Source organism: Heteronotia binoei, chromosome 2 (assembly GCF_032191835.1).
Source record: "Heteronotia binoei isolate CCM8104 ecotype False Entrance Well chromosome 2, APGP_CSIRO_Hbin_v1, whole genome shotgun sequence".
NCBI lineage: Eukaryota > Metazoa > Chordata > Lepidosauria > Squamata > Gekkonidae > Heteronotia > Heteronotia binoei.
The window spans coordinates 170290928-170304903 of NC_083224.1; the positions used below are offsets into that span (position 1 = coordinate 170290928).

Consider the following 13976-nt stretch of genomic DNA (forward strand, 5'->3'; position numbering starts at 1 on the left):
ACCAGTCGAGGTATGCAGATCTTGCAACAAAGAAGTCTGACTTTCTGAAATGTTTAGACTACACACCCCTGATGTAGGCATAGCTTAATGGGCAGTTTGGTGTAGCGATTAAGTGTTGTGGTTAAGTGTGTGGACTTTTATCTGGGAACATCGGGTTTGATTCCCCACTCCACCACTTGCAGCTGCTGTAATGGCCTTGAGTTAGCCATAGCTATCGCTGCAGCTGTCCTTGAAAGGGCAGCTGCTGTGAGAGTCCTCTCAGCCCCAGCCACCTTACAGGGTGTCTGCTGTGGGGGGAGAAGATATAGGAGATTGTAAGCCACTCTGAGTCCCTGATTCAGAGAGAAGGGTGGGGTATAAATCTGCATTCTCCTCCTCCTCCTCAGCTTTGAGTTTTACAGAAGCAGCAGCTTCTAGATGCTGTTCTGGTCTCCAGTGCTGTGCCTGCAGTGTTTTGCTTCCATTCCCTGACATATAGGAAGGCAGTGTTCCAGATGAAGGGGGATGGGGGGAAATTATCTGCTGTCTTCTCTCAATAATGTAAACATGCTGCAATTAGTAACTCAGTATAGCACTCTAACAGACAAAGCTCCCTTCAGTAAAAACCCGAAACCTTTTGGTTAAAAAGATCACAGAACTACATTCCAACCTTATGGAAAGGAGGGAAGAACCTCAAAACCTAATGCCACAGAGCAAACACAGGATCTGAGTGGAAGTTCTGCACATTGTGTCTATACCTAGTCCCATTCCTAACTTGTCCAGTACATAGATGGCCCCTGTTTCTCCTTAAATGTGAAGCCTACCTGGAAGCCCCTTTTAAAAGGTAAAAGGTAGTCCCCCATGCAAGCACCAAGTCATTACTGAGCCATGGGTTGACACGTCACATTGAGGTATTTTTGTGGCAGACTTTTTGTTATGGGGTAACGACCTCAGAAGAATGGAAGGCTGAGTCAACCTTGAGCAGCTCATTTAGTGAGCAGAGCTTGGACTGCAATACTGCGTCATGGGGTTGTTGTTTTTTAAAAAGAAGTTATTTATTATCTGTGCTAATTTGGCTGTGGTGTAAGCTGGGGTTACCAAACACCTCTCTCTTCAAATGAAAAATTTAATGGCCTGAGTTACTGGGATGTTTTCTCCTATCTGGTATTTATCAAGGAAGATCCTTTGGATAAGGGTACAATGCCTGGGAATGCTGTCTCCAGTTTAATAGGGGAGAGGAAAGTAAAAGCTAGAAATATTTCCCATTGATGCCTATGGAGAAAAAAAAAGAAAATAAATAAATTTATTTTTGTAGATACTGTATGCCACCTATCCAGATTCCTGTTCAAGGTCACTGACAAGTAAAAACAGTACCATAGCAGTAATACAATCCAGGCTCTGACCTAGATAGACTAGGCAAGCCCTATCTAATCAGATCTCAGAAGCTAAACAATGCCTGGTATTTGGATGGGAGACTACCAAGGAAGTGCAGGGTCTCACTACACAGAGGCAGGCAATAGCCAACCACCTCTGCATGACTCTTGCCTTGAAAACCTTACAGGATCACCATAATTTAGCTGTGACTTGATAGCACTTTCCACCCACCACCACCAGTGTATGCTTGTTATATGTGCACTGGGAAGCTGAGGTAAATTAGGCCTCATGTCCATGCAGCCAACTACAAGTTGTGTGTAATACACACTCTGCCTCACTCCTTGCATTGTGTTCATAGTACCGATCTACCATTCAGAGTAGTTGAAAGTCATAGTGTAACCAACCTCTGGATGAGAGCTGGAGTTCTCCTGGACTACAGAGATCAGTTTCCCTGGAGGAAAAGGCAGGCTATACAGCATCACATCCCTGCTGAGCTCTCTCTCTTCCCCATGCTCCATCCTCCTCAAACACGGCACCCCAGTCTCCAGGAATATCCCAAGATACAGTGGGCAACCCCATGTAAGGATCCGACAGGTAATACATGAGAAATGCTCAAAGAGATTCCAGGCATTTGCTTCCAAGGAGGGTGCTACTGAGTAAATAGAAGCAAAAATCTTATTGTACACACTACTTATGACTAAAAATGCTACTCACTGGAATGACCCTGTCATGCTGGTTGGTGACTACTTGCCTGCTTAGATAAAACTGCCTTGAGGGCTCTGTTTCTCAAGCTATGTTTGAAGTTAAATTCCACCCCTCCAGGGCTGCAGCAGATCAGTCAAGGGCCACACCTTTCCTTACGGCTCAGTTCCAGTGAGCCAGCCAGGCGAGGTCTAGGTGGCTGGCGAGACTATGGCTGAGGTGTCAGCAGCGTAAGGAAGTACAGTCACTCCTGGCTGTACCAAGGCCACATCTCCTACATGTGCAAGGATCCCTCCCTTTCTTTTACTTAAATAATCCATTTCCTTAGCCCTCTGACATTCATTGCATTTTTGTTTTTTAACTCAGCCCCTTTACTCTGTCTTCTGCAGTGGTGAACCGGAGGAAAAGCAAAGGAAGTCTTCAGCAATATTCCTAGCATTTCCTAATTATACCCAGAAAGTCTTTTCTTTCAGTTCTTGGGCCGCTGAAGGAGTTTAGCTAAAAGTACTTTTCACAGAAGCTATCATGTACTCCTAACAGGCTGGGGGGGGGGGGGATCACAAAAACTCTTTACAAGGCTGGTCCCTCATCATAAATCACCACACAAGTTACATCTAAAACAAAATAACTTATGTGCAGCAGGCACAAATGTTTTCAGCAGTGCTGCCATGCTATTTTATTTTACTTTGACAGATTAAAAACACACCCAACTAAATGACTTTTTTTTTCTCAGCAGTACCTCCAAAAATAGCTACTAGCTAAGGTAGTCTTAGAAAAGGTATTCCATGCTCAACTCTCACACAGAGAGAAGATGGCTCTGACACGCTCTTAAATGCTCTTAAAGCATTTGACTAATCAAATCCCTTTTATTTTTTCTTTATTATTAATACATATATATGTACCGCTTTAATGAAAATATATTCAAGATCAGCTAAAAATTCTTCAGGCAACAGGCCTAATTTTGTGTTTTTATTCAGCGCAGTAGTATGGAATTTATATTTGCATTTAAGGTAGTTTTGGAATGATAAAATGACTGGTATTTGCACCCTTATCTTTGCTCATTGCCTATACAAAGTGGTTTTCTGACATTCCCACAGAGAAAAAGCAAGATGCTGTTTTTGAGGGGAGGGGGAAGTATTCCACAAAGTATTGAAATCCAATCAGTTTTTCTCAATTTCCTGTTATTGGAGCCCTCTTCAAAAACTATTGAACTGGACACAACCTTGGGTGTATTCTTTTGTAGGAATAATTTACCAGAGGGAGTGCATACTCTGGTATAGTTCCACAGGTGACACAAGAATCTTTGAATACAATTTAAGACCTGCTAGGGTCCATGGCTTGGAGGCTGTGAGGACTTAGTACTGATGCAGACTGTTGAGTTTTATGTATTCTTTACCAGCTTTGGCTAGTGTTTTATGGTGCCTCACAGCAAGAAAGGTAGAAGATGAAGAAGATAGAAGATATTGGATTTATATCCCGCTCTCCACTCCGAAGAGTGGGATAAAAAACATTAAAAAGTGGGACCTCTCAATACAGCAATATTGAGGAACATAATCTCTTCTTAAATAACTGGAATGTATGAAACAACTAAAGAAAGAGGATTGCTTTTTTAAATAAAAAATAACTGGGAAGAAAAACTATTTAGGATTCAACAAGGGGGGGTATTGATCCAGCTGCACATATGTGCTCATGCTCGTCTATATTTTCACTTTTCATACCTTAGTGGGAAAATCTGTTGTGCTTCAAAATGTTGCCGCTTTAACGTCCCATATCTAAATGAAACATGTTTTAAACACACGTGCTGTACTATATTCAACACCTACCTGCAGTAAACTTGTAGCGTAGGCAAAGCCAAAATCTAGTTACCTGAAAGTGTGTTGCATCAAAATGTCTCATACGTTGGTTGTTGTCCAGTCACAAAGTCGAGTCTCAGACTTACATCTGAGTAAATGCATATAAAGACTGTGGTGTAATTGTAATTGAGCACTGAGGAACCTTTGGTAAAAAGCAAACCAGACCTCAGTAGGGAGCCTTCTTGTGGCTATCATGAAATCTGCTGGGAGAGCACGTACTGCAGCCTTCCCTGCTAAATTAGCATGACTGCTCACTAGTTCAGTCCTCTGGTCATTAAAAAAAAATGACCCATAATTAATGAAAACCACAAACAGATTTGGCAGCAGGAGGTTGGCTCCTCAAAAACAACATTTCTCCCCTCCTCCCCTAGAATCCAGATAATTTGGGAAGCATGAAATTTACTTCATTCTTTATCTGTAGATTGATACTGGTGCACTTTAAGCATTTCAGCAGTGATGTGGGAACTGATTTCCATGGATTTAGCCCACTCTGGCACTGCAACACGTGCTGTATACCATCACCACACAAATTAAGCCGAATAGCACAATGAGATGAAACTATGGGGAAACAGCTGTCATGGAGCTCTTTTGTCATATTAAAGGTTGCCCTTCATTTTATTATGAAGGGCAATTTTATGCATTACAGTGCTGGAAGAATTATTGATTTATCTTCAGTCTCTACTCACACTGTAGGTGTGTACAGGAAGCACCCACTAGTTTCCTCATTTCTGTGCAACAATGGATTGAATCCAGTAATGCAGGGGTGTCAAACATGTGGCCTGGGGGCCAAATCAGGTCCCCAGAGGGCTCCAATCAGGCTACCGAGCAACTGGCTCGTCTGCTTCCTTCTCCCTCTCTTGCTTCCTTCTGCATCTCAGCTTGCTTTGCAAGGCTTGCGCAATTGCACAGGAGCTACAGAGCAAAACCTTTGGTTGAGGCTCCTCCGCCTCCTGGTGCCCTGGGGAGGGAGGGAAAGAGCCAGAGCTTCCTTTGCCCAGTTCCCTGGATCCCTTGGGAGAAATACAAGAAAAACACCTTTAAGACCAACAAGTGCTAATGTTTTAAGCATTTTTTAAAGTTTTTTTTAAAAAAACTTTAATTGTGTTTGTCTGTGTCCTTTAAAAAGTTTATATCTCTGCTATCTAATCTTAAATAGGTACACACACGGCTCAGCCCGACAAGGTCTCATTTATGTCAGATCTGGCCCTCATAACAAATGACTTTGACATCCTTGCAGTAACCTATCAGTGGAAGGTTGCTAACAGCTACAGATCTTCCCCCCCTTTCCCCTGCAGGTGTTTCTGACCCTGGGAAAATTTATATGGACAGCCATGCAGGTCAGGAAGCTACAGCAGAGCAGGGAAAGGGGCAAAATGCTCTTCAAGTTGCTTCAATCAGTGCAGCCAGATTTGGAATTGGAAAGCGCTGCTGAGGGAAGGGGAATGTGGGAAAGATCCATGATCCTTGCATCTGCAGATCATGGGATTCAAAATTCGTGCATGCAAGGACTGTCCAAAAGAAAACTGTCATAGACGACATGTTGATTCCTTGGTGTAACATACATTCTAATATGATGTCTGAATTTTGAAAACAAAATAGTTTCAGGAATGGGCCACTGGATCCAGAAGTCTGGGTCTTTGACCTGGAGGAGAGCACAGTTGACACAGATGGATCAGTCCCCAAGCCTCCATGACAGAACATGGGAACCATAATGACAAAGCATGCTAAGAAAGTAACATGAGAAAGGAAAGAAGCAAAAAGCTCTAGTCAACTATGTAAAATTCTTCCACAGCACAAGCTAAATCAAACGTAATGTATTTTAGGAAGAAGTCTAAAGTCTGGGCTATTTAGATCTGTAGATTTTGTTTCCTCTAAACTTAGAGCTTTCCCAGTAGGTTTGTTTTAACCTTTGTCCATGGTGTTAGAACATTGTTCCTTCAGAAAATCAGCTATTAATAAAATCCTTAAAATGTAACCAACAGCCACACTGTAAAACTGAGATTACAGATTTTTAAATTGGTCTCCTTCATTTCTTGAGGTTTGGCATAGTGAAAGCATTTAGAAAGTTAAGTTCTGAAGGGCTCAAGATTTACAACAGCATAATTTTAAAATGAGTTTAGGCGTTCTCTCATTTGAGTCTTGAGGCAAAATTCTAAATTTAAACTGTAGCTTAAGCTACATGAGAAGGTGCACCAAGTCCGAATCTGGATGTAGCAGATCCAGTGTGAATACTGCTTCAACTGCTAATGTTGAGCCTGTTAGACTGAATTAAGATAATCAGCAACACTAGGACACAGGATAGACTCACAACACTGCAAAGTAACCATAGGCAAGAGCTCCTATTCTGATAAGAGACCACAACAGTCACAACTGGGACTTCTGAGAACCACCAGAGGCCCCCCCCCTCCAATTTCCTTCTTGGTGCCCCTCACTTTAAGGCCCAACCAGAACAGACAACGTTAAATAACAAACTTTTCTGGCTCCATGCCCCCCCCCCCCGGGAATTTTATCTCCTTAGTTCCCTACCAATACCACCCTGGTTACAACAGAAAATGCAAATAAAGTTAACTCCTGGGAGACTTTGGTTATGGAATACAAACAGGTGATGATAGGGGAAGTAGAGTTTATATCCACACAATTCTACCATTTTGTGGTGGCATCCATTCATCTCTCAAAATTCCAGAAGTTCTTGCGTCCATATGAACGGGGGGTTGTCAATAACTGATCTCTCCTCTCCCAGTAAACTCTCAACAAACTAACATTATAAGGGGTTACAAATATCCAGACTTTATTATAAATAAGAAATACTGTTTTATACATAAAAACTGTTGAGTGTTGCATTTGTTGTTGCTGTTCACTGCCCCCAGACAGCAAGACCACAGATTTAAGGCAAAAAATAAAGGGAGTAAAGGCACATATGGAGGTGCTCACAGTCAAAAATAGAAGTGAGGGGAACTCTTCAAATAGGTGTCTGCTGTAGCACCTGGGTGTGTGTTTCTGTGAGCAGTGGTTGTGTAATTTTTTTTACTATGTAAAAGAAATAACTTGGACCTCTAACAAATGTGATAATGGCTGTCAACGCAGTATTTGTAATTAAGAGGATTCTTATAAAGGTCTTTTATTTATTTAAAAATAAAAAAATCTGTTAAAACCAGTTTTTCAGAAAAAAAAGAGAAAATACTAAGAAAGGCAGAGAACCTTAAGGCCAGAAGCAGGCAAAAAGTGAGTATTATCATCCCTCTGTCATGGAGAGGCAATACAGTTAGAATGCAGCCATCTGACTGGCTCAGCCAGATGAAAAATACTGAAGTGTCAAGTGTGACGTGTTGCAATGAAAGGTCATTTCCAGGAAATGGCTTCAGGATTGTATGCAGGAAGGCTGGTTTCATGTAAACTGTTGAGAAGTCATTTGGGTTAAAGGAAAGAGGGAAAGATCAGGCCCATATCACTCCCCTGGCCCTGGAAATGCGGTAGTCCTCAGTGACTGAAAATAAAGCCTCCCCCAAACAACAGTACAGGCAGAAAAGGCCACTGTTTTGCAAAAACAGAACTGGGCACTGGACCTGTAGTAACAGCCTTATTTATTAAGGCGCAAAAACCTGTGTCTGAGCTGTATTGCTTGAGTCTGCACAGGGGAGATGTCAGGACTGAAGACAAAGCTAAATCTTTGTGCCTGATGTCTACTTTTCCATGGAAGATATTTTTATGAGGGGAATTTCTGTGCATGTGAAGGAGCATTTCTCTCATTATTTTTATCCATTTTCTCCAAAGACCTCTAGGCATCGTATCGAATTCTCCACCCTTCCATTTTATCCTCACAACAACCCTGTGAGGTAGGTTCGGCTGACTGTGTGAGTGGCCCCCAGGCCCCAAGTGAATTACACTGCTAAGTGGGGATTCCATCCAGGTTTCAGTACTAGTCCAACCCTCTAACCACCACACTGGTTCAAATCATGTCAGCCTTAAAGCAGTATCGCTCAGTCACAGGTTTATCACCACAGTGAGAACTAGCCCAAAGATACAGTTGCCTCACAAGCCCAGTCCACAACAATTCATAAAATTAAACCTGTTCAAACATAATGGCCTGGATCCCTTAGAATGTTTCTGCAGATGGAAGGAGTTTTGTTTTCACCTTCCCATTGCCATCCCAAATGTTGCTGTGGGGGGGGGGGTTGTTTCCTGTCCTCCAGGAACAACATTTGGGGGACATTTTAAGCTACAGGAGAGGGACAAGGTGAGAAAATCACATTCAATAGCTGGAAACCCTTCTGTATGCCCAAACACTCCAGTGGATCCGAGCCAACCTTCGTAAACCAGAGACAGAGGGCAGATGCAGGCAATACTTTGCGCCCCTCAGGACTATGTTGCAAATGGGCCTCAGGCTTGTACGTAATTTCCTCTGTTCCCCTCATCACAGGTGGAAAGGTAAGAAGAGAACTAGAGAAAACCTGAACTTATCTGAATACAGGATCTCTCTTTTACAATTTCACTTCCACTCACAGTGAAGGAAAAGGCTGCACAAGCCTGAAGCTTTGTCACTGATCATACGTCAGGGAGGATCCTGGAATGCAAAATATCGAGCGAAAAAGCCCAGTGAATGTTAGTTTGACACAAGTGAATGCCCTCTGAATCTTCTGGGCATCCATGCTGGCTTTACAAAGAAGACGTGGACAATGGGTACCTTGCCTCAGTACACGAGAAAGCAGGCCATGTTAACACCACACAGTACTGTTAACTGCCAACACCTGAATGTGCAAAGTAGTAAGGAGACTGAGTAGGGAAAATACCTGAACACCCCATCCCCCCAGAGTAATAAAGACAGAATGCATGTACTGTGATGGTTAAGAGAGAGCATAGAGGAGAACAGTGCCACTCTAGAAAAAAAACCAAGCCTATTTACATGGAGGAATTAGGGAAAGGGAATAGACTTTTCCTCACACTATAATCATGATTTTTTTTAAAAAAACACAAAAAATACCCACATTCACACAAAAATATAAATTTGAAATAATTAATAGCACCAGTGTGTGTGTCAGATAATAAATTTCTTCCCCTCTACGCAAACATACAAAGTTGCATAGTGTTTTTAAGGGCAGGTATACATGGATCTCAACAAGACAGGGGGGTGGGTGGAAGCATTAGATCAAACTAACGAAGAAACCAGAGGCAGATAATTTCCTCCAGTTAATTACTTAAATGGGTGAGGAGAAAGAACAGAGCCGACTTTTTTCCCTACTAGGAAGATAAGATAATGTGGGAAGTGGGGGAGGAAGAGAACCAAGAGGAAGGCAGAAATTCATGCTGAGCAGCAAAACAATTTGTAAATACTGCAAAATCTAGGGTATTGTTAATCCTTACAATTAGGCCTGGTGTTCTTTTCCCAGAAAAACTGGGCCAACTATATTTTAGACTTTCTCTCCCATCAGACAAAAAGATAAACCCGCCATGGTTTAAAAACAACAGCCAATTCTTTGGGAAGAGAGGCATAGAAAGACTTCTTGGCCTGTTTTCTACACCTCAAAGATTACACTGACTTCAAAGTTCACAAGCAGTCTAGAAACTAAAGTTCTCTCTGGTTGGCTGACTTTTTTTTTTTTTAAAAAAGAAAGGTCTGATTTTAAGAGAGAATCTGGTCATATTAATCCAGTTGTCCCTGGAATATAAGAGATTCCTAGTGGCTTGGCTGGTGACAGGAATAATCCTGACCACAAGCAGATTTCCCCACCTTGAGGAACAAAATGTTCTGCCTTTGTTCTCACAGGCCAAAGGCTAAGATATAGCACCGTGGAGACCTACTGCACCACTCCTTCCTCTTGACTCCCCAAAAGTTGTTTCTGAGAAGCTGCGTCTCAGGAATGGGATATACATATTGCACGTTAGAAAGGTTTTTTAAAAAATGGCGACTGGCTACCAAAAATGGTAATTTTATTGGCCAATTATTTATATATATAATATATAGCTGGCTTTTTATTCTCTTTGTTTTTAAAGCGTAGCTATTGTGAAGGTCATTGCTGCTTCTTACAAAGTGTGGCTATACTGGCCATTACTATTGAACACTTTGGTAGCCAAAACCTTTTCCTTCATAGAAAAAAAAAAGAACACAGAATTAGTGGGGGTTGAAAAGGGTGAGGGAGATACAGGAAAGGAGGGAATGAAGAAAAAAAAAGCTTGCTTGTGACCCCACTGCACACCATTTCCCATGGCCACTTCTACAGTTCAGTACAACAGTCCAGAATATTTCACATCATTGTGTAAATTAGAAGGGGAGTGTTTTCTGAAAAGGAGAGATCAGGTGGAGTGTGCTTGAGCAGAAAAACCTACACATAGTTGTCTCAAAGCCCTTTTGATGCCCTGAAGACCAATTCTTAAATTTGCTTTTCATTCTGAAGTTTGCTTTCCCCCCCAATCTTGAATTGGGAAACAACAACTGAGAGCTGTACTGGGAAATGTGGTGAGGGTCTTGAAGAAGGTAATTTTAAGAATTAAGGCACTCCACGGCCAAATAACTGCTCCACCAGTCACTGAGGGGATGCCCCCCCTGCCCTTAGCACACCCTTAGGGTTTCTCAATGGACGGGGTGTTAAAGCAGCCCGTTGGCAAGGTGTTCTTGATGTCCTCTAGATTAGCAATGTCTTTTTCAATAGTCTCAATGTCCCTGTTATATTCGGCAATGGCGCTGGCCTGCTTCTCAGCTGCCTTTTCTAGATCCGATACTTTTCTGTCCAGGTCGTTGTCCCTCATCTGGTTCTGGGCAGTATTTAAGGTACGTTCGATTTCCTCCAGTTTACTTAAGTCCACAGTCTCTAGATCCCCTGCAAAACAAGCAACACACAAGAATGAGAATGGCATTTTAATAAAGTGATACTTATTTGTAACAGAACCGAATTCCATTTAGAAAGCAATGGAAGAATGGAAAGAGACTGGATTAATTACTGCATGGTAATTACATTTCTTGGCACTACTGCCATTCTCTAGTATAAAAATTAGCTCTAACCAGAAGAAGAAACCATCCCCCTAAGGATGTTTCATTCAAAAACTTTAACTTAACCAAATCATTTATAACAGTGTAACTAACAATGGGCACTGCCACCCACCCTCAAAACGTACACTGTGAGAACTACGTATCATAAAGTTTAAAAATATTAACACTGAGGATTTGGCTGCTTCTCCACATTTATTTTGGCTGCTTTAAAAAAGGCTTTACAGAGAATATTTGCAGAGAGATATATTTTGATGATGTAATACAAACTACAACATAAACAACAACTCATTCTCCATTCTCTACATTTACTATGTAACCATTTGCTTGTTGACCTTTGTGTGTAGCACACATTTAGGAGTATTCACAACTTCTACAACATGAGCCCATCTTGTTAGCCGTTGTATGAGCTGCAAAGACTGCTTTCTTCTTTATTCCATCCCAGGAGGCTGCAGAGTACAGAAGCCTGAGTAGATAGGATAAGTCGAAGAGTCCCTCGGGGATTAGAAAATAATTAAATGGGAAGCAGAGAGTTAGGTGCAAATGGACAGCGCTCCCAATGGAGGAAATAAAGGAGTGAGATCTTGCAGCGATGCTGAGTGGCCAAGTTTGCAGATGGCATGAAACTATCCCAGGTAGTGAAAACCAAAGTCAATTATGAAGCGCTCAAAAGATCTCCTCAAACTGAGTGAGAGGGTGACTGCAGCAAATGAGGACTGCATTCTTGTTCATGCAGAAGAAGATGGAGGAAGAAGTCTCAGAGCAGCTTACAATCTCTTTCCCTTCCTCTTCCCACAAAAGACACCCTGTGAGATAGGTGGGGCTGAGAGAGCTCTGAGAGTTGTGACTGACTCAAGGTCACTAGGGGGCTGCATTTGGGGAAGTGAGAAATCAAACCTACTTCTCCAGATTAGAGTCCACCGCTCTCAGCCACTACATCAAACTGGCTTTGAAGGGATATGCTGAAGGGATCGTAACTAGCAGTGAATGATAGATTCTGGCACTATGGTGGGCTCCACCAGATTCTGGGCAGTCACTGGAAGGAATAAGTTGGCCCTAAGTTAACAGAGAACCAGATAGGTCATCTGTGAGAGCGGGGGAGGGGCGGGGAAGATAACTGAAAAGCAGTAGCTGGACAACTGCAGCTTTCAGACTGAGAGGCACAGAATTCCATAGAAGCTTAGTAACCTAAGAAGAGGATACATACCTAATTTCCCAAGAAGGTCATTAATCATATTGAGCAAGCTGTTCACAGAGTTCTTTGCTTTCCTTGCATTGTCTTCCGCTTCCTGAGCAGCTTGAGATGCCTGTGGAATTAAAGAGCAAAATGCACCAGTCCAGTTATAACATGCATGCCCAGCAATTTGCAGAAGTACGCACAGGCCACCAAAATTGGAAGGTACAGGTGATTTGAAATTTTTATAAAAACTTTCATCTGTGGGGTTTGATCTGGGACGGCTGTTTCCACAGATGTCAGGCCAGGATGGCATCATCAAGAAATGCACACGTGTGTAGACTCGACCTCAGACTCTACTGGATCCTGTGCTGTTTCAGCAGGGTCAAAAAGGTAAGAGGGAAGAAAAGAAAATGGTTTCGAAATGATGAGGGACACTATCCACAGCCTGGCACTGCTCATTTTCTTTTTGAAATGGATAAATGTATTCATAAGTACTGGCTTTTCACATGCATGCAGAAAAATATGCAATGTAACTTGTATTAGAAGAAACCCTCAAGTGTCAAGAAAAATGAAGTTGTTTTTTTTTAAAGAGTCTTACCATTCCTGCCATCATCATATCTTGGTCTGCACTGTCCTGTTTCTTCTTCAGTTCTTCCTCTGCTTCGTGCAGCTGCTGCAGCATGTCATCCATTTCTTTGTCCAGATCGGTGACAGCTGAAAAGGTCTTCTCAGCATCGGCCTTAGCTGTCGCAGCGTTCTAAGATTGGCAGGGATAAAAGCCTAACAAGTTAACACAGTGGGCACAAGGAACAGAAACCCTCCTCCATCAGACCACTGGAATTGCCTGCTCTCACTGGCAGCAGCTCTCCAAGGGCTCCAGCAGAGATCTTTCCCCCCCATCTAAGATTCTCTCCCTGGAAATGCCAGGGATTGCACCCGAGATCTTCTGAACACAAACCTTGTGCTCTACTTTTTGTTGTTGTAGATTTTCTGGGCTGTGTGGCTGTGGTCTTGGCATTATCAGACCTGACGTTTCACCGGCAACTCAGGTAAACTTCCCTATTGGCATCTCACAGCCCAGGAAGCTCCCACAAGATAATGACTCAGCCCTACCCCACCTGCCCGAGTAGATATAAATTACCTGCCTACCAACTTCTTCTCAATTTGACCCAGAGAGTACTCCAGTTTTCTGGGTTACACCTCTGAGGATGCCAGTCACAGTTGCTGGTGAAACGTCAGGTCTCACAATGCCAAGACCAAGGCCACACAGCCCAGAAAATCTACAACAAATGGACTCCGGCCATTAAAGCCTTCAACAACATCTTGTGCTCTACCTTTATACCCCACCCCCAGGTTCCTTGCTTGACTCACTTTCTGTACAGAATTAGCAATTTTCTCAGCGTCATCAGCTCTGTTCTTTGCTTCCCTGGCATCAGCAGCTGCATTGCCCAGTGCCAGCTCAGCTTGCCGTGTCTTATTGTTGGCCTCTGCAATGGTCTGGGTGATGGCAGGAATCTTTTTCAAGGCATCCTCTGCTGCTGTCTTGTTATCATTGACGCGCTTGTCAAAGTCTGGAAGATCAAGAGAGCCATATTGGATCAGACTGGAAGCTCATCTATTCTGGTGCCTTATTTTCAACAGTGGCCAAACAAGGTGCTTCAGATTTCAAGCAGGGGCTCTCATGACTGAGTTTCCTCCACACAGAGAAATGTTATGTCAGGGAGAAGGCAACTCTAGAACACTTTGATTTGTATTTTTCTGTACAGGCAATCCATGAGGGTCCCCCCCCCCCCCATTTTTTAAAAAAAAAATCGTACAGCCAAGATCATACGATTCTCTGTGACATTTAGATTTATAAATTCAAGGAGAAATAACGCATTTTAGAGGCCAACTCCTGGTTTGCCCTACTTCA

General features: G+C 42.6%; 1 protein-coding gene across 1 annotated transcript in view; it reads right to left on the reverse strand.

Moving 5' to 3' along the window:
* Window positions 1-6679: 6679 nt before the first annotated feature.
* Window positions 6680-13976, reverse strand: part of LAMC1 (laminin subunit gamma 1) — a 157838-nt gene continuing 150541 nt past the window's right edge. Inside the window, exons 25-28 of the mRNA XM_060232417.1 lie at window positions 13436-13635; window positions 12663-12821; window positions 12095-12194; window positions 6680-10720 (exon numbers count right to left, since the gene is read on the reverse strand). Of these exons, the coding sequence (XP_060088400.1) occupies window positions 10464-10720; window positions 12095-12194; window positions 12663-12821; window positions 13436-13635 (716 nt within the window). The 3' untranslated portion in view covers window positions 6680-10463. The remainder of the gene's footprint in view (window positions 10721-12094; window positions 12195-12662; window positions 12822-13435; window positions 13636-13976) is intronic.